The sequence below is a fragment of the Passer montanus genome, unplaced genomic scaffold (assembly GCF_014805655.1).
Source record: "Passer montanus isolate IOZ18808 unplaced genomic scaffold, ASM1480565v1 scaffold26, whole genome shotgun sequence".
NCBI lineage: Eukaryota > Metazoa > Chordata > Aves > Passeriformes > Passeridae > Passer > Passer montanus.
The window spans coordinates 10,017,559-10,041,193 of record NW_024367261.1 but is presented as its reverse complement, the minus strand read 5'-3'; the positions used below and the strand labels follow the sequence as shown (position 1 = coordinate 10,041,193).

At 37.6% G+C, this 23,635-nt stretch overlaps 1 protein-coding gene across 3 annotated transcripts in view; it reads left to right on the top strand.

The window, feature by feature from the left end:
* The window catches only part of RECK (reversion inducing cysteine rich protein with kazal motifs), a 48,259-nt gene extending 24,968 nt beyond the window's left edge, over window positions 1-23,291 (top strand). For all 3 annotated transcript variants that reach the window (XM_039711982.1, XM_039711983.1, XM_039711984.1), the window contains 15 exons: window positions 1,915-1,948; window positions 2,783-2,980; window positions 3,350-3,617; window positions 5,052-5,231; window positions 6,168-6,380; window positions 7,137-7,273; window positions 7,747-7,887; window positions 10,482-10,670; window positions 14,104-14,226; window positions 14,695-14,866; window positions 16,927-17,119; window positions 18,288-18,498; window positions 19,741-19,814; window positions 20,940-21,095; window positions 22,044-23,291. In XM_039711982.1, coding sequence (XP_039567916.1) covers window positions 1,915-1,948; window positions 2,783-2,980; window positions 3,350-3,617; window positions 5,052-5,231; window positions 6,168-6,380; window positions 7,137-7,273; window positions 7,747-7,887; window positions 10,482-10,670; window positions 14,104-14,226; window positions 14,695-14,866; window positions 16,927-17,119; window positions 18,288-18,498; window positions 19,741-19,814; window positions 20,940-21,095; window positions 22,044-22,262 — 2,508 coding nt within the window. In that variant the 3' untranslated portion in view covers window positions 22,263-23,291. The remainder of the gene's footprint in view (window positions 1-1,914; window positions 1,949-2,782; window positions 2,981-3,349; window positions 3,618-5,051; window positions 5,232-6,167; window positions 6,381-7,136; window positions 7,274-7,746; window positions 7,888-10,481; window positions 10,671-14,103; window positions 14,227-14,694; window positions 14,867-16,926; window positions 17,120-18,287; window positions 18,499-19,740; window positions 19,815-20,939; window positions 21,096-22,043) is intronic.
* The last annotated feature ends 344 nt before the right edge of the window (window positions 23,292-23,635 follow it).

Genomic DNA, 23,635 nt, shown 5'->3' with positions numbered 1-23,635 from the left:
GATCAGTCTGATGGTGTTTCTGTTTTCTTCAGTGTGAAATACAAATTTGTTTAATTATAGAGATAGGGGAAATGGAGATCAGGAATTTTATTAAGATGGAGATTGTGGTTTTTTGCTATATTGATCAGGTATTTGATCAGGTTTTATAATCTGGTGTTCTGACAATTGTAGAGGTTAGATATTTCTAAATTCAAATTCCTCTTTTCTCACAATCATATAATTTTAGTCTTTGATGACTGGCAACTACATTTTGGAATTTCAACCTCATGACTTCATCTTTTGATAGAGTTCCAGACAGCTTATGTGCAGTATCTATTCTTTTTTTTTAATGGGAAATGTGCTTATTCAGTGTGGGGAAGACTGTGGGTTTTTTGGCAAGAGTTCAGTAGTCGTGAGGGAGGGGATTCTGCCCCTCTACTCTGTTCTGGTAAGACCCACCTGTGTGGTGGATATCCCATGTATCCATGTGATCTCCCATGTGTGGAGACACAAATCTTGACTCCATGTTTCAGAAGACTGGATTATTATATTACGATATATATTATACTAAAATACTACATTAAAAACTATACTAAAAGAGTAGAGAGAAAAGGATTCATCAGAAGGCTAGAAAGAAGAATAAGAATGAAATGCAATAACAAAGACTTGTGACTCTCAGAGTCCGATGCAGCTGCACCTGTGTGGCCATCATTTAGAAACAACCAACATGCCCCAATCACAGATGCACCTGTTGCATTCCACAGCAGCAGATAGTTATTGTTTCCATTTCTTTCCTGAGGCCCCCAGCTCCTTAGGAGGGAAAAATCCTAGCAAAGGATTTTTCGTAAAATATCATGGTGGCACACCTGGAGTGCTACACCCAGTGCTACATCTTCAGCACAGGAAAGATGTGGACCTGTTGGAATAAGTCCAGAGGAGAGCCACAAAGAGAGACGGAGCATGTCTCCTATGAAGACAGGCTGAGAGAGCTGGTGTTGTTCAGTCTAGAGAAGAAAAGGATCCTGGGAGACCTTAGAGCACTTCCTGGTGCCTGAAGGGGGCCTACAAGAAAGCTGGAAATAAACTTTTTGGCATGGCTTGTTGCTATGGGGCAAGGGTTAATGATTGTGAACTAAAAGAGGGTAGTTTCAAACTAGATACAAAGAATTTTTTATTTTTTTTTTTTTATTATGAGGGTGGTGAGGCACTGGCACAGGTTGCCCAGAGAAGCTGTCAATGCTACATCCTGGAAGTGCTCTAGGCCAGGTTGGATGGGGCTCTGAGCAGCCTGGTCTAGTGGAAAGTGTCCCTGCCCATGGCAGGGGATTGTGACTAGATGAGCTTTAAGGTCCCTTCCAACCCAAACCATTCCATGACTGGTCTGCAGATTAGAGACCTCTGAAACAAGGCAGCAGGATGTGTGTGTTTCCCTTCTTCTGACATTCGAGATGTACATCCCCCAGCTGTGCCTTTTGGCTGCAGTTCAAGGGAGTTGGTTGCCTGCTTTAGCTTTTAAGGTACATTGTCATGGAGTTATTTTATTGAGATTTACTATTTGCATGCGTCCATCTGTGCAGAATTTTTTTTTCCTAAAAATGTTCTAATAGAATTTTTTTAATTATTGTCCTTAAAAAAAATCCCAACATTTTGGGACACCCTATTATAGCAGTTTACCCTGTTTCTAAGTTAGTCCAGGAAAGTCTTCCAATTTACTTGTTTGCTTGAATATTTATCTGTTTTATTATGCGTACCCTTGGTGACCCTTGATCTCTTAATTTCCTGGTTTCACTGTTTGTATAGTGGTTTTGTTTTAATGTAATCTAATTGAAGCAAATAATACCAAAGGTTTATTAGCTCATTATAACAAACAACTGGATACTTAAATATTTATTTGAAGTTTTCTGGCTTGTAACACTGCTTTTGTTTTGATTTCAGAATGCACTCTTTAGTTGTATTAACAGAAATGAAAGTAAGTATAATGAAGAGTTTATTTTGGTTTTCTTTTGTATTATTCATTTTTTCTCTAAACTATAAGAGATTATGTAGGTGAACATATACACAAACACATGGATTTCAGACCCATATAAGCAAAAGCCACAAGTAAATTGTCTTACTCAAGTGATAAAGGGATTTGGCTATTTGTATAATTAATACCAGTTTTTTAATTTGTGAACCTGTATTTGTCTTTTCTGTCATCTTTTGCTTCTGCTTGTTAATTTGCTGTGTGCTAAGTAGCAAAATTAAATGCATAGTTGAAATGTTGAAGAACCATGCATTTTGTTGCTTGATAGCTGTTTATATAAAATGAAATCATTGTCTCAGAATTAGTTCCAGTAGAAGCTGTTCTTCAAGAACTACTATATGTATTTAACAACATAGCAAAAATGGGTGAAACACCAGTACCATCTGTCTGGGTTTTTGAATGATACTACTCTCATATTTGTTTGCTTATTAGTAGTATTTCTCTGATAATTCAATTATTGGACATGATGTCTGGTTACCTAAAATAAGAACAAAACAGCTGAAAATGAGATTCAGCTGGCTTGCTCATGTCTTGAACTTGAGTTCAAGGCAGCTTTAATACTGAGTTTTCTCCTGCCAGACAAACAAATGTAGTTTGGCTAGTTACACATATTTCCAGTCATTCTGTAGTCAGAGATTTTTCAATAGAGCAGAGAATTTGTTCTTTTTTTGGTTTTCTTTCATTTCCATGAGCATCCTTGTGTGTCAGACTTGCTCATCTCTTCATTTCTCTGCGTAGGAACCCATAGATTTTCTGTTGTTTGTCTGTTTGCCTCCCCAGTGGGGTCAGTCTGTTGCAGTTATGCAGGTCACCATACGAACTGCCGGGAATATTGCCAAGCGATTTTTCGGACAGACTCCTCTCCTGGTCCCTCACAAATTAAAGCAGTTGAAAATTACTGTGCATCTATCAGCCCTCAGCTTATACACTGCGTGAATAACTACACGCAGTCGTATCCAATGAGAAACCCTACAGACAGTAAGTACAAATAAATCCTTCTTTACTGAAACAAAGTTATAGAAGATACTGGAATTGTACTTCTTGTACACTTTATATAAAATGCGTTATTGTAGAAGTCTATAGTATAAATTGTATTACTGTCATTATATGAATATATATGATGATAACTTTTGGTTTAGGTGCATTAATAGTTTTTCTTTCCTTTCCATTTTTCCCTATTGGCTTTGTAGTTTTTTTTCAGAGTTGATTCTATTTAGGAGAAGAAATGTTATTTGAGATTCTGAGGAGGAGGAGAAGGCACCTTACAGCACTTTTATTTCTCAGGGCTGTAATGCTGTGCATCTTTAATGTTGTTTTGTGCTTGACTGTTAACTATTTTGTTAACAGGTTTGTATTGCTGTGATAGAGCAGAAGACTATGCGTGTCAGACTGCTTGTAAAAGAATTCTAATGTCAATGAAAACAGAGCTTGAAATTGTTGACGGACTTATAGAAGGCTGTAAAACCATGCCTCTCCCTCAGGACCCACTTTGGCAATGTTTTCTTGAGAGTTCAAGATCTGTTCACCCCGGAGTCACTGTGCACCCTCCACCTTCAACAGGCCTTGATGGAGCTAAGCTCCATTGCTGTTCTAAAGCAAATTCTTCCACATGTAGGTCAGTATCTCTCTAACCTCGTTTCCAGGTGTGAACATACTTAGGAGTTTGTCTTGTTTCTGGCCTTTGCCTGAATCTTGCTGTGTACGTCAAATAGGAAGTTCTGGAATTCTTAGAAAAAATACAGATTCAGGTAACCACACAGTAATCTGATGAGTAATGTGTTCTGTCCAGTACTTTTTGTAAGAGGAATCAACCTTTTTTTACATTTGACACTGGCTTATTATAGCAGACACAGTAAGTTAATGAAACTTGTACCATACTTGTGGTCATAACAGCCAACATTGCAGCCTCTGGTTAAGAGGTCTTAATGAGATGCTAAAGAGAGACAAAAGGACAATCAGCTCCACAAACTCTCAAGTGCCTGGTTGCTTCATATTAAAACCTTGGCAGTATTCCTTTCTAGATGCTCTTCTGGTTTTTGTCGGTGAAAAATAACTTAGGTAATTTAGTAATTAAATAAGGGAACTAACTATTCTGACATTTAGAAAAACAAAGGTTTTCAGCAAGTTGTTGCATGCTTGCAAATTATTGAGGCATTTTTAGTCTAGAGTGGTTTTCTGTCCACTTTAAAAATAGATGATGATTGCATTTTAAATGCATCAGTGTGTCTGAATAAGTGACAAGCATTTTTGAGCTGTTACTTCCTTTTATATCAAAATTTCCAGTAACAACATCTCATGAATGCAGCAGGATCTTTAATGGCTTTAGTAGTAGACCCCTGGAGTTACATTATTTCTTAGAACATTGTAGCATAGGATAGGTAATAAGGTATCTTGTAGTTCCTTGCTTTGACAATGAGTTCTAAAATGGATCCTTTTGTCAAGTTTTGGATAGGCAGGAGATCTAATAATACAGTGAGGTTCCATATCTTGGGATGGAAACCTTTGTAATTTGTGGGACATTGCCATGAACAATGTGAGCTGGGTATTGGTGACACCAGGATACATCTCAAACAAAAGCAGCAAACAGTATCCCTCTTTCAAACATCAGGGCAAAAGAAGAAATGTATTTTGCTGGACAGTCATTTCTGTAGGAGGAGAAAGTGTGATCTGAAGCTGAAGGATGGAATTAGAAGTTGTTCATTTTGATGTCAATTTGGATTTATTACCAGTAAAATCAGCTGGATTAGTTTTCATCTCAAAGTTGTAAGTTCAGGTTTCCAGTTGTTACATTTTTATTGGATATTGCAGTTTTATATCCTGAAGTCTTTCAGTCTTACTAGTTTAAAGATGTGCTGACATGCTTCAGCAAAATGGGTTATGTGCTTTGAGCACTACATTTGGGTGCCCTTGGAGACTTTGTGGGCTCTAACACAATCCTCTGTGGTGAGCAGAGGCAGAGTGATGGAGCAAAGAAGTGGTGGGCTATATCTGAATGGCTGTTGTTATTTTAATTTTATTTTCTTCCTCTCTCTTTCTTTTTTGTTTTTAGAGAGCTCTGCACTAAACTTTATAGCACGAGCTGGGGCAATTCACAGAGCTGGCAAGAATTTGATCGCTTTTGTGAGTATAATGCAGTTGAAGTTTCCATGTTGACCTGTTTAGCAGATGTACGAGAACCTTGTCAGCTGGGCTGTAGAAATCTTACTTACTGCACTAATTTTAATAACAGGTAGGAGAGAGACACTGAATATTTTATAAAGGAATTCCTATGCTTTGATTTCAAAAATAAAATGAAATGTTTTTGAGACATATTTTGAGATTGTATATAGCTTTCTTTCTGCAAATATGGTTTTAGTTTATTTGAAAATAAGTAGTTTTTCTTTAGAATTAACTTTTGGAAATGTACTTAGCAACAGATGTAACAAAACTTACAAGAATAAAAGTTAACCCGTGAACTTGTAAAATGTCACAGTGTATTATCTCTGCGTGTTCCTCTGTCTTACTGCACACACAAGTAAGTCATGGTTACTGGAATGTTGTATATTATAAATAAGGTAAAAGTGTTTGTTAAATTTACATGTTACTCATTCTCAAAATTCCTTTTTTGCAGAGATGTTTCTGTGGGTTTGTACTTTGTAGGACAAAATGATTTAAAAGTGGTGTCTGAAAGTAATTGCATGGTTACAGTTAGAGTTTAAAAAAAACCCCTAAATTTTCTTAGCTATTAGAGATCTCTGGGTTGTTTTTTTTTTTAATAGTATGTAGTGGCATGAGAGTTAATAGGAGAATCCTAAGCCTGGCTAAATATAAATCATAAATCAACTTGCATTAGTGATTCACCAAGAAACATTTACAGAAATATTTGGGCTAAGATATTTGCTCTTAGGTCAACTTCAGGTGAGAAATATTAAAGTGATGTTTGATCTAAGAGATAGAGGTGAGAAGGGAGTTTCAGCCTTGAGTCTTAAAGACCTTGTCTTCTTTGACAGATTTCAAGTTTATTCTGATCTTGCTTAACTGTGGGAGAGATTAATAGCTTTTATACCACAAAAAGCAGGCCATATGAAGGATGTAGAGTCCTTATGGTGAAAAGGGAAAATGTGTGGTACTTTATTTTTTTAAATATATGTGCTTTACATATTGTATCTTACCTTCTCCTTTTAAGACCAACAGAACTATTTAGAAGCTGCAATACTCAGTCAGACCAGGGAGCCATGAATGACATGAAGCTATGGGAAAAAGGGAGCATTAAGATGCCTTTCATAAATATTCCTGTGCTTGATATTAAAAAATGCCAACCAGAAATGTGGAAGGCAATTGCCTGCTCCCTGCAAATTAAACCTTGTCACAGCAAATCCAGAGGAAGTATTATCTGCAAGTAAGTACTGTGGGGAAAACAAAAACCATTGTAGAGGTTTTACTAAGGATTTTAATGAAAACTGAAAAGCTGTAGGACTGTGTTTGCTGTGTTAGGAAAACATGGCAAGGCAAACATGGAAGGAACATGAAATTGCTTGGTTGGCATTGCTTGAATCTCCATCACTGTAAATTAAGCTATTTTCCTGTTAATGAGATGGATGTATGTGCTTGCATTGTAAAGTGAAAGAAAAAACAGGTGTATTGAAGTTTTTTTGGCTCTCCGTGGGGTCTTAAACCTTTCCTCTTTTTTGGTTTTGGGATCTACTGATGGCTTGCAGCTGACAGAAAGATCTTAAAAAAAGGGTTTTTCTTGTTTTAATAAATTTTGAAAGTAGGTAATTAGGTATGAAAAAGAGCAGTTAATAGTGCAGGTAGTGAGGTAGAGTTCAACCCATATTAGACATTAGTAAATGAAGGAAGTGCTTGGTCTTGGAAGATACATGCGTAATGCTGCCATAGAAAATGAAGATCACCAAGCCCAAAGTCAAAGAGAAAGAGTACAAGCAGTGGATTCTGTCTTTGTGTTACAAATTTGTTCCTTCCTCCTGCGTAAAATGTAGCATATACATACATATATACATAAACACTGCGGTGAGGCATATTGGGAAAGTTGTGGATTCAGGGAAGGAAATAACATAGAAAGAAATCTTTTTCATATAAGCCCTTTTTTCTTCAAGTACTTTTCATGAAGTTCTGTCTCTTTATTTATCTGTAGATCAGATTGTGTGGAAATACTGAAGAAGTGTGGCGATCATAATAAATTCCCTGAAGGCCACTCAGCTGAGAGTATTTGTGAGCTCTTATCTCCAACAGACGACTTGGAGAACTGTATACCCTTGGATACTTATCTCAGTAAGTACTAACATACCTTTGCAGCAAAATTAGAAACCAGGATACTTTGAATGCTTGTCATTACTTTTAATAATAATAAAATTTATTTATTTTTAAGAAAATGGTATTGAATTTGAGACATTTTATTTAGTGTATTAGAGAAAATTTGAATTTTCAAGTTGCCATAGTTCATTGCTTCTATTCCTTCTTGTATTGGGCATATGTGACAAGAAAATTATTGGGCAGACAAGATAAAGGAAATATATTTTGCATGTGAAGGATCATCTGGGTCATTATTTCCAGGACTGAGGATTAAACTGTTGAAATAAGTTAACTACCTGGTCATATCACACTTCTACATCTATAATTAAATTAAAAAAAAATCATGAAATTGCCAAAAATATTATTTTACTGGATGTACAAAATGCCATGCTTTGCTGAAGAAATATAAATCTCATTTAAATCAGTGTAGATGATCTGTATTCTATTTTCAGGCCCAAGTTCTTTAGGCAACATTGTAGAAGATGTCACACATCCATGTAATCCAAACCCATGTGCAGCTAATCAGCTGTGTGAAGTAAATAGAAAAGGATGTCAATCTGGAGAGCTGTGTCTTCCATATTTGTGTGTGCCAGGTAAGGTTTTTTTAGACTTCTCTTTACTGGATTTTGCAGGTAGACATGTCACTGAATGTTGAAGGTTTTGAAGTGAACTGCTGTGCCATGGTTTAAGCCAGCTGGCACCTGAGTTCTGCACAGCTGCTCGCTCGCTTCCCCCTCCAGCCTGGGCAGAAACAGTTTAGTCACTGAAATAAAGTTAATAATAATGATCGTGATGGTGCTGATGATGAAAAGGGAGATGACAAAAAGAGAGGAATACAACCCACAGGAACCAAGAGATGCACAGTGCCACAGCTTCCCTCCCACTAACCCAGCACCCAGCCCTTCCGCCAAAGACATCTGGACATGTAGCTGATGGTGTTTCTGCTTCTGCTCCCTTCAGTGACACTTTTAATGTGGTTGCACCTTGTAGAGGTGGCCAATCGGGGGTCTGATGGCTCGACCTGGACGTCACAACCTTCCCAGAGAGAGGTCCCACAAGAGAGAGCTTTCTAGGAGTCTTAGGCAGTCCTTCAGCTGCCAGGTAACCTCAGCAAGGGGCAGCCAGCTCACCTCAGCTCTTAGCAGTGATTTCAGCTCTGCCTTGCAAGGTGTACCCTGGCCAACACAGGGACAAAGAGACAGGAGCACTGTGTGGTTGCTCACAGAGGTAGCCTTTATTCCAGCACCTTGCGAAGGACACTAGTGATGGCAGCTCCCTCCTGAACAGGGCAGAAACTGGGGGTTTTATGGGGAAAAGGAGGGGTGGTACAAAGGGGGGAAAAAACAATCAGTCCCAACAAATCTACATGGGGTTCCAAGGCATGCTGGGAACTCACCATGACCATGAGGATTTCTCAGTCCAGAAGGGTTTGAGATCTTACATAGCCCATTCAAGGGATACCTCTCCAAGGGAGAAGGCTGGTATGCCCATCTGTCTCCACAACTCCCCTTCAGTACTTAATAAAAAGGCATCCCTAACAGCTCTTTTAAAGCAACACAAAAGGCATGACAACATAAATAATACAGTAAGAATCACAATAAAAATCCATAAAGTACCCTTAACCAAAGATGAAACCCATCCAGTTAATCCCCATTGTCCAAAAAGTTTGTTGATGCAGACAGGGTTGTTCTCCACTTTATGTCCTTTACTTGCTCCTTCCCAGCACCTCACCAGAAAGACACTTATGGTCATTTGGGAACTGCTTTTTTAGAACACTGGTGTTGTCTAATGTCAGCACCATATGTAAATGTGAGCTGAGTGGGAGAGAGCCTCATTGCAGAATGAGTTTCAGGTACCTAACTTTGAAATGGCAAGGTTGGGTGGTGTCACTATCAGGGATCAAATCTACAAAAAGGAAGTGTAAGACTCTGCAATGTCCAACATCTATAACCCCTTTGTTGTTCTGCCCTAGGCAATGGCAGTGCTTGCCACAGTTTTCCCACTTCCTTTAAAGCGGGAGTTGTCATTCAGTGACGTGAGGGGTCAGCCGTGGTTCTTGAAGCAGAGCGGAAAGTGTGCATTTGGTGACCACTTGAACATGTGTGTGAGCAAGTGAGAGCAACTCTGATTTTTATACTGAATTGTATGGAGCAGCCTCCTTTCTAGAGGAGGTGATGGAGAACATTGCTATAGCTGTCTCACATCAGTTCCCTGAGCCTCTTTTCTTCCAGCAGTTCTGTGGCTGAGCAGCAGTTCCCCAGTGGTTCCTAATTAAAAAGGAAAGCAGGATTTTGCTTCACTCATACATCTGCTCTACTTGAGCTCTTTTGAAATTAAGGAGAGACTTCAGCTCATTCATTGTGTGAGCCTAGGGACATATGCTTCTAAATAAATAGTTTTGTTTTCCTGGAAAGCTGAGCCTTATTACTATAGAGGTTGTATTTTCTTCACTTGCTGCAAAAGTCATTCAAAGTCATCTGAAAACAAGCTCTGGATACAGAGCTTTGGAAGAGAAAATTTGCTTCCTCTGAAGGTTGGAAAGTGACTATTGTGTTTTAATTCCATCTTTTTATTGGTTGAAAGTTTCAGGGGGTTTGTTGCTGTTCACCCCTTGTAGGGTTATTTCAATCTATTTATTTTATTATTTTTCCTTGGAATTTTTAAATATTTTTTTATTTTCCAGTCTTTCTTTTTTAAATCCACTTTTCCTGCTTTTTCTCTCTTTCTCCCCTCCTCACATGTCTTGTAAGAATCTTTCAGTGTTCACTTAAGAGGTACAAGTAGAGAAGAAGGTCACAATAAAATATGTGAGAGAAGGCAAATGACTGGGTTTTGCTTCTGAGACCCTTTAATTGAAATTCTATATTGGAGAGGGGGAAGCATGTATAGTATTTGTCATATAAAATGTTTCATACTACTACAGAGCTGGAAAACTAAAATATTTGAGAATTACTGTAATTTCAAGTCTATTTCTCAAAAGTAACATGGTACTTCAGAACTTTGTCTCAAGCAACTATCTTCTATTTTTGTTCCTTGTTGCCTCTTTGAAATGGGTGAGTGTAAAGGCAAGAGTAAGGCTGCTCAAGAACACCTTATGTTTTTTCAAGTCAATGTAGTAATTAATTTCAGTAGTGGCACTTGCCCACATGTTTACTGTTTATGAGCTAAAATTTTTCCTTGCATGCAGGCTGCAAACTGGGAGAAGCCTCTGATTTTATTGTCCGACAAGGTACACTTATCCAAGTTCCATCCTCAGCTGGTGATGTTGGCTGTTACAAGATTTGTACCTGTGGGCACAGTGGCTTGCTGGAGAACTGTATGGAAATGCGTTGCGTTGACCTCCAGAAATCATGCATTGTTGGAGGACAAAGGAAAAGTAAGTAATAGAGCAGTGATGCATCCAGCACCTGCTCCTTACCTAAGGAATTTTGAGCTATGTGAGAAGACACAGAGGATCTGAATTCAGAGTTGATCAGAAAATAGAGAAGCTGATGATTGCATCCCTCTATTTCATACTGGGTTAAGCCTTATATACGCTGGAGGGTTACACTGTTGAAATCAGTACTGAACTGTGCCTGTCTCAATCAATCATAGAAGGGTGTCCTCAGTACGCCAGTTCTTTTTAGCATGGAATGGTTTCTTTACTAGCTCCAAATGATTGGTGAGGAGTTGTTTTGGATTTTGTTGGGGTTTTTTTCTTCCTTCCAGTGGCTTGTGGCATCTGGACCCATGAATTCCCAAGGTTTGTGTTTCCATTCCAGTGGCTGACACAAATACCTCTTTCCCTACTTACTGATTCATTCACCTTAAGGTTTGTTAGTACTCCTGCACAGAGTAGGAAGCACACATCATAAAAGTGTAAAAATAGGATTGGATAAAAGTATAGGATAGGTTGTGGTGATCAAATTGTAGGGCTCAGTGAGAAGGGCATACTGTCCAGCTACCTGTCTACACTGAACCATTCCCTTTTTCCCCTCTTCCCTTTGCTTTCCCACACATCTTCCTGTTTGATTCATCTTAATTCCTCCTTTTCCTTTTCTTTGGCTTGTCCATTAAACATCCCCTAATAGGTTTTGCATAATCTCAACGTTAAATAAGAATTATAGTTTAAGATATTTATCCATGGGGCTAACATATGCCTAAATATAAACGTGTAAGCAAAGACATGATGATGATGATGAAGGTATTGAACACTGTGGTTTTTTAAAGTCTTCCTCACCATGGCAGCTCCCTGTTTAGAGTTTAAATTGGCTTGGGTAACAGGGATTTATTGGGTTCTACCTAATCTGACTGTCAAAGGAGTTCAAGGAGATGTGACAGGTGATGCTTCTTAGAAGATTATATTGATTTATTTTCAGATTTACTCTTTGCTTGAGAACTTTAAATGTGTGTTTTTGTCATGCAAACTGGCATTATAATCTTGGAAAAAGAAAACAAAAAAAAAAGCTTCTACTAAGGTAGGGGAAAACTTATGAAAGGTCTTGGATATAAAGTGGAGTCTGTGCTGAGCTGTGACCTGTCTGAAGCTGGTGTCTTAAAATCAGCAAGCAAGAGATATTCTGCTAGTGAACAGTTACATATCTCAGCACTGCATATCGTTTAGTGTCTGTAAATCAGCCCTTTTAAACTACTGTCAGACTGTTGTCCAAGTGGAGCTAAAGCAAGGTAAAAATATCTCATGAGTCCAAAATAACTGAGGTTTGGTTTTTACCATGTGATATGAGTTATTTTCACACTAATTAAGAGTTAAGAAGCAAGGCACTTGCTGTAGTTTCATGTGTCACAAACTTAATTTTCAGATTGGGAACCAAACCCCAAATCTTGAAAGAGCAGGAAATTGGGATATTATTTTCATCAGTCCGAAAAGTCTGCCTGCAGTATTCCAGGGAACGGAATGGGGGATTTTGGAATCTGGTTTTTTTTGTTGTTGTTTGTGCAAAGAAGATAAAAGGCAGCCAAACACACTTAAAACTTTTCTTTTGGGTTTTGGTTTGTTTTGGGTTTTTTTTCAGAGTTGGTACTATTTGTCATGGAAGAAGAACAATGAAAACACCTTAACATTAACAATATATTTGATCTATTTTTGTAGAAAATATCTGGTAAAAGTGGATGCTTTTAAGATACGGTTGTTAACAAATGAAGTTTTTAAATGATGACTGTAACTTATGGACCATTCTATCCAAGGAAACCTGCTGTTCTTCAGATTATTGGTGAAAATAATCACAAAGATGTTTGATGATGTATTTGTATTTTATGGTTGCACAGCTCTTATTCTGGGAACCATAATATGTGTAGCTGTAGGTATTCAGTAAGTGCTGACCATTTAAACACAAACAAACTACCACAACCCCAAAACCAGCTTTCACAACCCCAAAGACAGCTTCCTCTATTGCCATAGTGACTTACAAAGTGTTTGTGGTGATTAAGACTCTAGGTATTATGTAATAAAAATAAAAATTACTAGGTTCCAAATTGGTTAAATGATGCATTGAAAGCAAAGAATTAAAAGTTTATGGTGACCATGTAAATATTTTGCAGTAACTATATTTCATTGGTTTATATGTCAGTCGTAAAAAGCGAGGCTTTCGACATCTGAACTGTGTTTTGTGAAACCATTCTCTATAAAGAAAACAACTCTGAATGTTTTGAATGATGCAGGGGGTTTTGTGTTGTGAGTTGACTCCAGCCGATTAAATGATTACTGATGAGGACAGGTTGCTGTGTGCACTCCTTGGCAGTGAAAGACAATAGCCCTGCACAGTTTTCAGGTGGATCCTGTCAGGTACTCTGAAGAATCACCTGAGAGCCTGTGTTTGGCATTACCTTCTAAGCTTTTCTTCCCTGCTGGCAAATTCTTTGCTCCTTTGAGTAGTACTGTGGTGTAAAGAGAGCTTTTTGTGCTACAGAGGCTTTCTCTCCCACCTCCTCTTGTTCTGCCCTCATTTGTCTCTGAGCACCTCTTCTGAATTGCTCCAGTGCTGAGGGGTTTCCTTGTGCCTGTGTAATATTTTCTTAAAAATTCTAATTCTCAATCTCAATCCTTTGAAAAGAGATGAGAGGGAATTACCTTATTTTGTAAGGTAATTACTATTATGTTTTCCTCAAGAGCTGTGTGCATGTTGGTAGTTTTTGATAACCAGTTTGGTTATGGATAGATCAGAGTCTGTCATCAACATGAATTGAGTTGATACAAAACATACATGACAGTGAAGGGCAGTCATATGGGCAGTTCAGAAAACCGAACTGGAGTTGCTAAATTGAAGAAAAATCCTCTAAGTTTGCAGTTTGATTCAGGTGTGAAAACAATGCTGACTTATAAAATACGTTCAATCCAATGAAGGCTAGAATGAAGCATTGGCAGTTTTACCTCTTGAGAAACACATACAAGTTGTGCTTTATGTGTAAGACTAAAAGTTTACAAGGCTTATGTAAATTTAATTTAGAAGAATGTGTCTTTATAAAAGCTTTACCTTTAAGAAAACATGAAACTTGCTAGCCAGAATTTATTGTTCTTAAAAGCCAAACAGAAAACCTAATTTATACAGGCTTTGAAAGGACTAAGTGCTTGCTTCTTAGTGGTTAACTAATTAATCAAAACCACATGTGAACAGACTTTTCCTGTAAGTGAATAAAGCAAAACTTGAAATGTATTGGAAAAAAAAAGGATGGAAATTTCAATGGGAAAATATACTGAAAAGGGAAATTACAGAAACAATTAATGAGACTGTAATATCTATGTAGTTCATATGAATGTATAGTCTTCGGGTGTATTTGCATTAATTGTATGTATTTACTTAATTTATTTGAAGGCCATGGAGCATCCTTTAATATAGATTGCAATGTCTGTTCCTGTTTTGCTGGAAACTTAATTTGTTCCACACGTCAGTGTCTAACTGAGCACAGCTCAGAGGATGAACGCCGGAAGTTTACAGGTAACTTTCCAAGCCATGAAAACTCTTGAGTATTTTTAGAGCAGGAATTACCAACTAAATTTTTTCTGCAGTATTGATGGAAAGCACATCTGTTAATTTGATAATTTGTTATTACTATGTGTTTTAACTTTTTTTTCCTCACGTCCAACCTGCACTGCAAGAAAAGCACATACTTTTAAAAAATCAATACTGAAAAATAAAACCTCAAGTAATGCATAAAAATAAGTAGAGACAGAGTTGCACTAGGGATGAGAGATAAGGAGTTTAGGGGAAAAATTGAGAAAACTGAGTAGAATGAGCAAAGAGGCAAGACAAAAACTTCCCTTCCTGCTCCTTGTGCTCCAGCAATGCTAAATGGCAGGTGGGAGAAAGGGCTGAAGGCAGAGATGCCTCAGTGCCATCTTTTGTATCTTGTGTCGTGGAAAATGAGTGTGCATGCAGTCCCTGTTCTGTGTGTTGCCCTTGCAGGTTTGCCCTGTAACTGTGTGGACCAGTTTGTCCCAGTCTGTGGCCAGAACGGGCGCACGTATCCCAGCGCGTGCATAGCTCGCTGCGTTGGGCTCCAGGACAACCAGTTTGAATTTGGATCGTGTATTTCCAAGGATCCTTGCAACCCAAACCCTTGTAATAAAAATCAAAGGTAAAAGCAGAATATGTTTTTCAGCTTTTCTTTGGCTTCATCCACTCATAAAGCAGAATTACGTGTTCTTTGAATGTGTTGTATATTGTAACATTCTACTTTGGGGCTATTCCAATAAAACTGTTTGAAGTAGCTGCTTTTTATTTATCGTAGTTAGTAATATTGGACTGTAATAGCTGCCAGTTCTTGGTTCCAGTTTTGTAGTGCTATGTCAATTAAATTCATTATGCAGATCTCAGTTTAGCAATGAAGGAGACTTCACATACACTTTCAAAAGTGGCAGAAACAGATTTTGTCAAAATGGCAATAACTGTCATTTTACTACTTTGTTTCACACCTTTTACTAGTTTACAAAGAAGATCCACATCTGAATTCAAGACTTGGGTCAGTCTTGCTTTTTCAGTCAGTAATCTGTGCTTTTTGTCTCTAAAATAAAAAAAATATCAATCACCTTTTTTTTCCTTAGACTGAAATCTTCTGAAAACTATGTCTGTACAATCTTTGGTTTTTCAATATCAAGAAAAGCAAAATCTGCATAGACAAATATATTAAAACAAAAATATGCTTTGTACTAGTGTCAGGGAAAAAAAAGTCTGACCTTTCTTACAGAGATCAAAGTCTGTGGCTCACAATATTGGTCTCTGTCTTCAATTTTCCCAGTGTTGTGCAATATTGCAGTCTTCTTTGAATTAGTGCATTTTTCTGTTTTGAAAGAAAGCCATCAAAATAAGTTGTGTAATATTGTGCTTTCATGAAAGCTGATTGTAGCAATTTTAGGGTTTTTTTCCTTTTTCTGCACTTAAACTGCCATCATGCAGAAAAATACTGAGAAGACACTGTAGTTTTGTAGCTGTTACAGCCATAATGACATGCAAAATTGGAATTTCAAACCTGCATTGTGGATAAACATTTTTTACCTTTTATGTTTGAAATTTAGTGAATATATAGAGGCTTTCCATTTTTTCAAAATACCATTATGCTTAGAACCCAAACTTGTAGTTTCAGTAAAAGACTGTACACAATACATTTTTCTGGGTCAGTTTGATAATGTAGCTCAAATGGAACTTGCTCATCTGAAAATGCCCCTGGTGCGCTTGGAATGTATTTAGGATCTTACATTCCACTTGGGAAGTGTTTAAATCTCAGAATTTCCAAGCCTTCCCTAATATCAAAGGTGTGTCTGTAATGCATGGGAGTGCAGCACTCCGAGAGAATAAGGACATATTGTGCATGATGCAGTGGTGGCAGCACCGCTGTAATGTATGGTAGGAGGGGCTTGTCCAGAGAGGCCATGAGACCTTTCATCAGCCTCCTCAGCAGACTGCATTGGCTGGCATTCCTCTAGCAGAGGGATGCCTTGCAGGGCCTATGCCAAATGGTTTGCAGATAAGATCATGGAAGGTGCATGTTTAATACAAAGGGGAAAGATACTGTGCTGTTTTTCTGTCTGTGCTGGTCTGTGAAGGTTACAGAGGAATGGATGCCAAGAAAGTGTAAATATGGGATTTTTCTGTTTGTTTGCAGTCATCCTCTAGGTGGGATGCTGTACAATATTCCAAACCTCCAAAGCTAGAATCAAATTAGATATTTGTAATTGAAACCATATAATCTTGTAGGTCTTGTTTTCACCCCTTTCTCAGAGAAGGCAGAGACTAGACCTCTGCAGTACAATTTTTTCTTCTTGCTCTTTCCATGTTTTTCTCTACCCTAGCTGTTCTTAAATATTCATTTACAAAATTAAGTGGAAGTAGGTAAGAAGTTTATCCAAGCCTTTGTCAATAATCCATTGAAAAATACTTGGTAAAAGATAAATGTTTGTGGAAACTGCAGCTGTGTCGACATACATTGAGTAAACGTGGTGTGAAACTTCCAGGTTTGTGATGATACCTGAAAAGGGCTATTCAGAGTTTTCTATCACTTGCATTTCCTGCAGCTCTGCTGAACCAATTAGTTCTAAAGAACTGGAGAAAATGTCAATGAAAATATTTTCCCTCAATTTTTGAGACTTAAAAACACAATAATCCCATGACATGACATGTAATTATTATGACTTTCCACAGGTGCATACCAAAGAAACAAGTTTGCTTGACCAGTTTTGAGAAGTTTGAATGCACCCAGCATGAATGTGTGCCAAGGCAGTTAAATTGTGACCAGACACGGGATCCTGTTTGTGACACAGACAATGTGGAATACACTAACTTGTGTACTTTGTACCAAAAAGGAAAAAGTTTGGCATACCGAGGACCATGCCAGGTAGGACATGGTTCTGCCAATAATTATCAAATCTTCTTTGTTCCTTGGTGTTCAACTTAACTATTTTTATTTTTGTTTTTCTAAATATTGTTTGTTTGTTTGGGTCTTTTTAAGTAATCTTTTTGGGATTTATAGCTTATAAAATGTTCTAATAAAAAGTAGTCATCTAAAATCTTATTTTTAACTAGTATAAAAATAATCTCACAATCTTCAGAATTTTGTCAAGTGTTTCTCTGCTTTAGTTAAGAGTTGTCTGAAAGCCAATCAAAAGCTCTACTTATGCTTTCTTGGGGGTAATACTTGTGATATTTATATCTTACTATATATACTATTAAAGCTTGCACACTAAGGTGTGTTTACAGTAATTAGTGCAGTTCCTTAGTTACTTGAATGCTAATTCTTACCAATTTTAACTTGTTGAAATATATAATAATGCTCAGTCATATACAAAATCTTTAGCTTTTTGTGTGATTGTGCCCCAGGTTTACTAAGTTCCTTGCTCAGGATCTATTTACATACTAGGCAGTCTGTAATAATTTTCTAGTTAGTCTGCATTGGATTAGTCTTCATATTAATCCTTGAGAAGGATTAAAATCAGGTTTAGTTTTTGCATCCCACCACTCTCTACGGTGATGTTAGACAAGGTGGTTGTGTCACCTTACAATAACACATACACAAATGTAAGTAATATAGGTAAATAAATTATACATAAAAACGTATAACAACATGTTAGAAACATGTGCATGCACACTAAATTTTAAGCACACAAACCTACACTAAGATGAATTGATAAATTACTAAAGAGTTGTTTAAAAATTAATTTTATTAATAGAATATTTTAAGATATAGTGAAATCATAATTATTTAAATTGATTTAATAAGTTAATTTAAATATGCTCATTTTATTTAAGCATTGCACAGAACAAAAGTTCTTAGTTTCTGAAATACGTTTTATTGTGCATTTCTCAGACTCTGTCACCTTCTTGTAGTGCTTACCCTTTTCATTTATGGCCCATTCATAAACTGGCAGGTTATTTCCCACCTTGACAAAGGTTTGACAACAGTAGCAGTGAGTCCCCATTCCCTTTGCCTTTCCTTGCGTTGGAGCTACGGAGCAGTGTGCGCAGCAGGGCCGAGCAGGCGCTGCAGGCGTTGCTGTGTGTTCCAGCCCTTCTGCAGGTCGCTGGAGCCCGTGTGCGGGCACAACGGGGAGACCTATGGCAGCGTGTGCGCCGCCTACGCCGACCGCGTGGCCGTGGACTACCAGGGGCGCTGCCAGGCCGTGGGCGCGCTCTCCGACTACGGCTTCCACTCCGAGTGCGCCTTCGTCAGGTGTCCCCAGCTCTCTGCCACCGGCTGCAAACCCGTCCTTGCGCCAGGTGCGCCGGGCACAGCAGAGAGGGGAGAGTTCTCCGCGCTCTGGGGATAAAGAGGGTGATGGTTGGAATAGCAGGTTTTAACAGGTTACATGATGCAATGCCTCTGCTTAGGGCTAGAACCAGCCAGCATCAGGACTCAGATAAGTAAACCTGAATTGGAAAGGCTTTAGGGGGATGCTCCTGCAGTCTCTTAGAGACTGGCAGCTGGGATGAGTTTGGGAGAAACAAATGAGCTCTGTGGTGTCCAGGGTACGATGCTTTTAGGAATCTGGTGAGTAATTTTTCGGAAGTGGCAGCACAGATACCACATTGGAATGCTGAGCTGTCATCAGCATCGGGTTCCCAGAAGGGCAAAGATGGTATTTAGTTAGGAGACAGAGTAAAATACCATATGTATTCACAGCACTGTGGAAGACAGCAGAAATAGTTTTGCAGTGTGCTGGTTTGAACCAGTTTTTTATTGTTTCCACAAGTGCTTCCTTTATGAAACAACAACTAATCACAGGTAATACACAGAGCAAGAAAAGCTTTGTTCTTAAAATGAAAGTTTTATTTATTTTTCTCCTTTCTCACCCCCTTTGAAAAAGGTCTTCATGCTTTGTAATAACATTTAGTACTGTAAATGTCACTCTGTGAATGTGAATTACATGTAAGTTTGTGAGTGGATTTAATACACAGCCATGGATAGAAAGTTGAAATATTACCCCTTTGGTTCCTGACATGGTAAGGAAAAACAGTAGGAGAAATACGACATCTGTCATACAAGCACTTTTTCTCCATTGTTATCTAAAGGTTTTACTCTCCAACATGGTGTAACTGCAGAAATTAATGCTTGCAACGTGCATAAAACTTCCGCCATGTCCTAGCTATATCAGCTCTTGAAATTCATCATTTCTGTAGGTGATATGCATGCATCCATACAAAGTCTTGTGGTACACAGAGTGCCTCCCGTTTGGTTTTTTTTAGCTTACAAAAATAAAGGATCTTAAAAAGAATGAAAATTCATCCTGTTGCTTCATGCTGATAGAAGCAAAAGTGTGTTGAAAGGTGACAGATTTTGCATTATAAATATTTTCAATATTTAAAAAAATATTAGAAATGTGCAATTCTGCTGTCAAATTTACTTTGCTTTGGTAATTTTGCTATTTTCATGCTTAGTTAATATTCAAATTTTGACTCTTGCTTACTTAAAAGTGAAAAGACTACTTGTTTTTATTACTGAGATTTCTTTAATTCACACAGGAGCCTGCTGTCCACTATGTGCTGGAATGCTGAGAATCTTATATGACAAAGACAAGCTGGATAATTTTGCAAGGGTAAACAGTTCAATCATGCCTAATGTTAAATTGTATATGAAAAGTCAAGTTACAGTGCACTTCCTCTTGAAAGGTTAACATGTTATAAAAACCATTATTTTTTAGTTGTTATTTGTGATTGTTGGGTTTTTTTTTTCTTGTACTGCTTATACTTTCCTTTATTTATTTATCTGAGTCATAAATTGAATTACAATGCAAAGCAAAACAGAATTAGAGTAGGCACAAACAAGCAGACTCAGGTTCATAGTTTGTAATACTGCGGTTTACAGTTTTTGACTTGTAATAATGCAGACAAATTATATGGGAACAGCCTGTAAGATTCTACTGCTTTTCTGTCAGATATTTTGTGTTTGTAGGAGCTATGTATGTGTGTTGACCAGTTTTGCTGAATAACAGTGTCTGTTGTGTCATGACTGCATCCTGGAGTGTTGTCCAGTTGTCATCTCTGATGGTATGAGGGACACAGTGGTTACTGCAGCTTCTCAGTTCATACATTACACCATGTGACCCTGAAGAATATTTAGTTTCTGTTAGAAGACTTTCTAGTTGAAGAAATGTATTGGTCTTATTCAAGTAGTTGGTGATAACTACCCTCACCTACTAAGCACCCTCACATCTGGATTGTAATGTCTGCCTCTTTTAGTTCAGACAGTTGGTTCATGTGAGAAAAAACTGCTTCAAATACTACAGAGTTCTATAAATCTAGGGCTGTTCTGCCTCTTGTTTTCCAGTGTGGGAGCACAAACCACTGTAACAGATAACCAGTTACATTATTTTTAGGTATGTGATAGATAGACACACTAACCGTGAAAGTGGACAACACATATCAAAACCACACTTAATATAAGAAGTAAATATTTTCCTTCCTTCCTTCCTTCCTTCCTTATTTTTTTTTTCATTTTTAGAGGGGTTGGCTTTCAGGTTTTTTAGAATCAGTGACTCATTTAGAATGATGTTTAGAAGCCTTGAATCCTTTAGGTCTTTTGCTAGCATTTAGTGTAGAGTTTGGAACTGAGTAGTTTGATGGCTGAAACACATTTTCTGGCATGACATAATGTTATAAAATGGAGGAGGAGAATTTTCCATAATATCATATCATCCACAGAGCTCTTTGTTTTCCTCCAGGTAACAGATAAAAAGCCGATAACGGTACTTGACATACTTGAAAAAATCCGCCTGCATGTGTCAGTGCCACAGTGTGATGTATTTGGATACTTAAGCATAGAATCTGAAATTGTGATTCTCATCATTCCTGTGGATCAGAATCCCAAACCATTGCAGGTAGATGATGTTATTATTTTATTTACCCAGCATTAATTTGCTTCACTTTTGTATGTGTAGGATGGTAATTTGATTGCTCATGCCCTGTTATGTCCAACTCAGCTCCAACTTCCGTCTTCTTCTCTAGCAGAAATAGCCCAAAATGTTATCAGGACTTAGGAAGGAAAGTCTTGCCAGCCTGGTCAGCCAGCCTGGTCAGCTCTCATTCCATCTGCAGCAGGTGCTGTCAGATTCCTGGTGGGAGGAGGACTCCGAAATCAGAGGCCACCCCTGCTTACCGCATTGGTGGCACACATAGCTGAGCTAGACACTCCTCAACTTTCAAAGCTTTGGACCTCCAGACATTAAGCTTGTCAAGTTTAAACTTCACCAGAGGCAGCTTCCAATGCTTTTAAAGTAAATTCCTTTCTAGGATGCAGTAGAAAATTAAGTGGAAAAAATTAATTTCCTAACAGAAATTCATTAATATCATCATGTCAGTGGGGGAGTGGAAACCAGTGGAATCTGGATTCCCAGATTCTGTTACTTCCATTCTTTTTTCCCTTTCCCATAAATGAAATCAGTTACCTCTCATTTGGAAAAAAAATCCCAGGAAGGAGAAAATTGGGTTTTTCCACCATTGCAGACTTCGAGGAAGTACGCTGGTCAATCAGGAAGTCCTCAGTTTTAGAGGCACTTTCTTTAGTGATAATTCACTGTGGGCTTTTTTGCATCAGCATTCAAAACTTATCACCCCACACTAACTTGTATATAGTTTCCTTCTTTTCCCTTTTCTACTGCTCAGGGCTTCCACTGGAGTTTTCATAGTACCAAAGTCTATGATGAGATCTCTGATCTGTTTTCCAAGTACTCCCCAAAATTTTATTATCTTATGTGCTGATGGGAATATTTTTGCATTTTTTACATGGTAAGAAAAGAAATAAAAACTTTTTCTTTTTTTCCCTCTAGATTGAAGCCTGCAATAAAGAGGCAGAAAAGATCGAGTCTCTGATCAATTCGGACAGCCCAACATTAGCATCACACGTGCCACTGTCAGCTCTAATTGCATCTCAAGTACAAGTTTCATTTAGCATTTCTTCTGCTTCTGCTCAAGTGGTGCCTGCTCTGCACTCCCTGTTCATAAGCCTTCTATTCACCTTGTCATCAGCACTGAGATACTGCATATAACTGCTTGGGAAATATGCACGAGCATTGTGGCATTTGTGTTGTGAAGGACATTTGGAGCTGTTGATCACTGAACCAGAAAACAAAAAACGTGCAAGATTTGAACTTATATTTTTCAATGAAGGACTAAAAGTATTTGAATAATGTGAAAAGATTATTCTCTTATTCATAACTAGTCAGATGACTGTTTCAGCACAATCAGATTGTTTTCCGTGGATCTTGGAAACATAAATATGCTCTGGAAGGTTCTGACATTATGGATTTATGATTTTGAGGAGAAGGGATCTTATGGGGTTTTTTCAGCCATGAACTAAACAGTGTTTTGAATTTACTGAAGAATGCTAATTTTATATTATTCAGATGCGTATCAGTGACAAAGAAAGCATGCACCTATTTTAAACATCATTTTTGGAAGAAACAGATTGCTGCTACTTAATTACCTTACCAAAAATTTAAGAGTTTATTCTCATGTAAATATGCTTTCATATTTTATTATGAAGAAAACTAACTAGCCCTGGGCCTATTTCAGTAGACATCTTTCCTTGGACTAGTGAAGACTTGCAGGACTTTTGGATACTTAAAATGCTTGTAAAATGACAATCAAGCTCTATGCTAGTACCTGACTTCAGTGAAGAGATGTGTTCTTTTTATAGTTTTGTACATTTCAGAATCTCATATTGGATGCAAAATATAAAGAATCTCAGTATCTATATTTAAGTGCCATTTAAAATATTGCAGTATTTGCATGTTTTCTAATTAAATTTATACTTTAAATGTTTATTCAAACAGTATGTTTTATTACTTATTATATTTTATGCACCTGACTTTACTCTACATGAAGTATTTTATATCAGTATTATGATAGCCAAGTTTTGAAGTATATACAGAAAAACTTATTTTTGCCAAAATGCTGAACTTTGAAAGAAAGCACTGAAAACTTTTTTGAACATGTATGTTGTAGCATGTTTGTAGCAATTATTTTCTGCTAAATCTTTTAAATGCAAAAGCATTAAAGCTTTTTATTTTAATAAACACTTGTGTCTTGTGTCCTTGTGTAGAATGTGTGTAATCTTATGGATTCAGCAACACTGCATATATTTTCCGTTCTCTCTCAAAATAAGCACTTAAAACTAGCTGCACTTACATACATGCATTACTCACACAGATAATGTTCCCAAATAGATGTCAAGAGGGTCTCAAGGGTGAAAGTGTTCCAAAATACCTTGAGGTATTTTGGATCAGAAGTGTTGCCAAATACCTTGAGGAAGACTCATGCACATAATCATCCAAGTCTTGAAACAAAAAACTTGAGTATGTTGATAATCCATCTGTTTCTGAAATTTAGACTTGGATAGAGAAATAGAATGAATGCATTT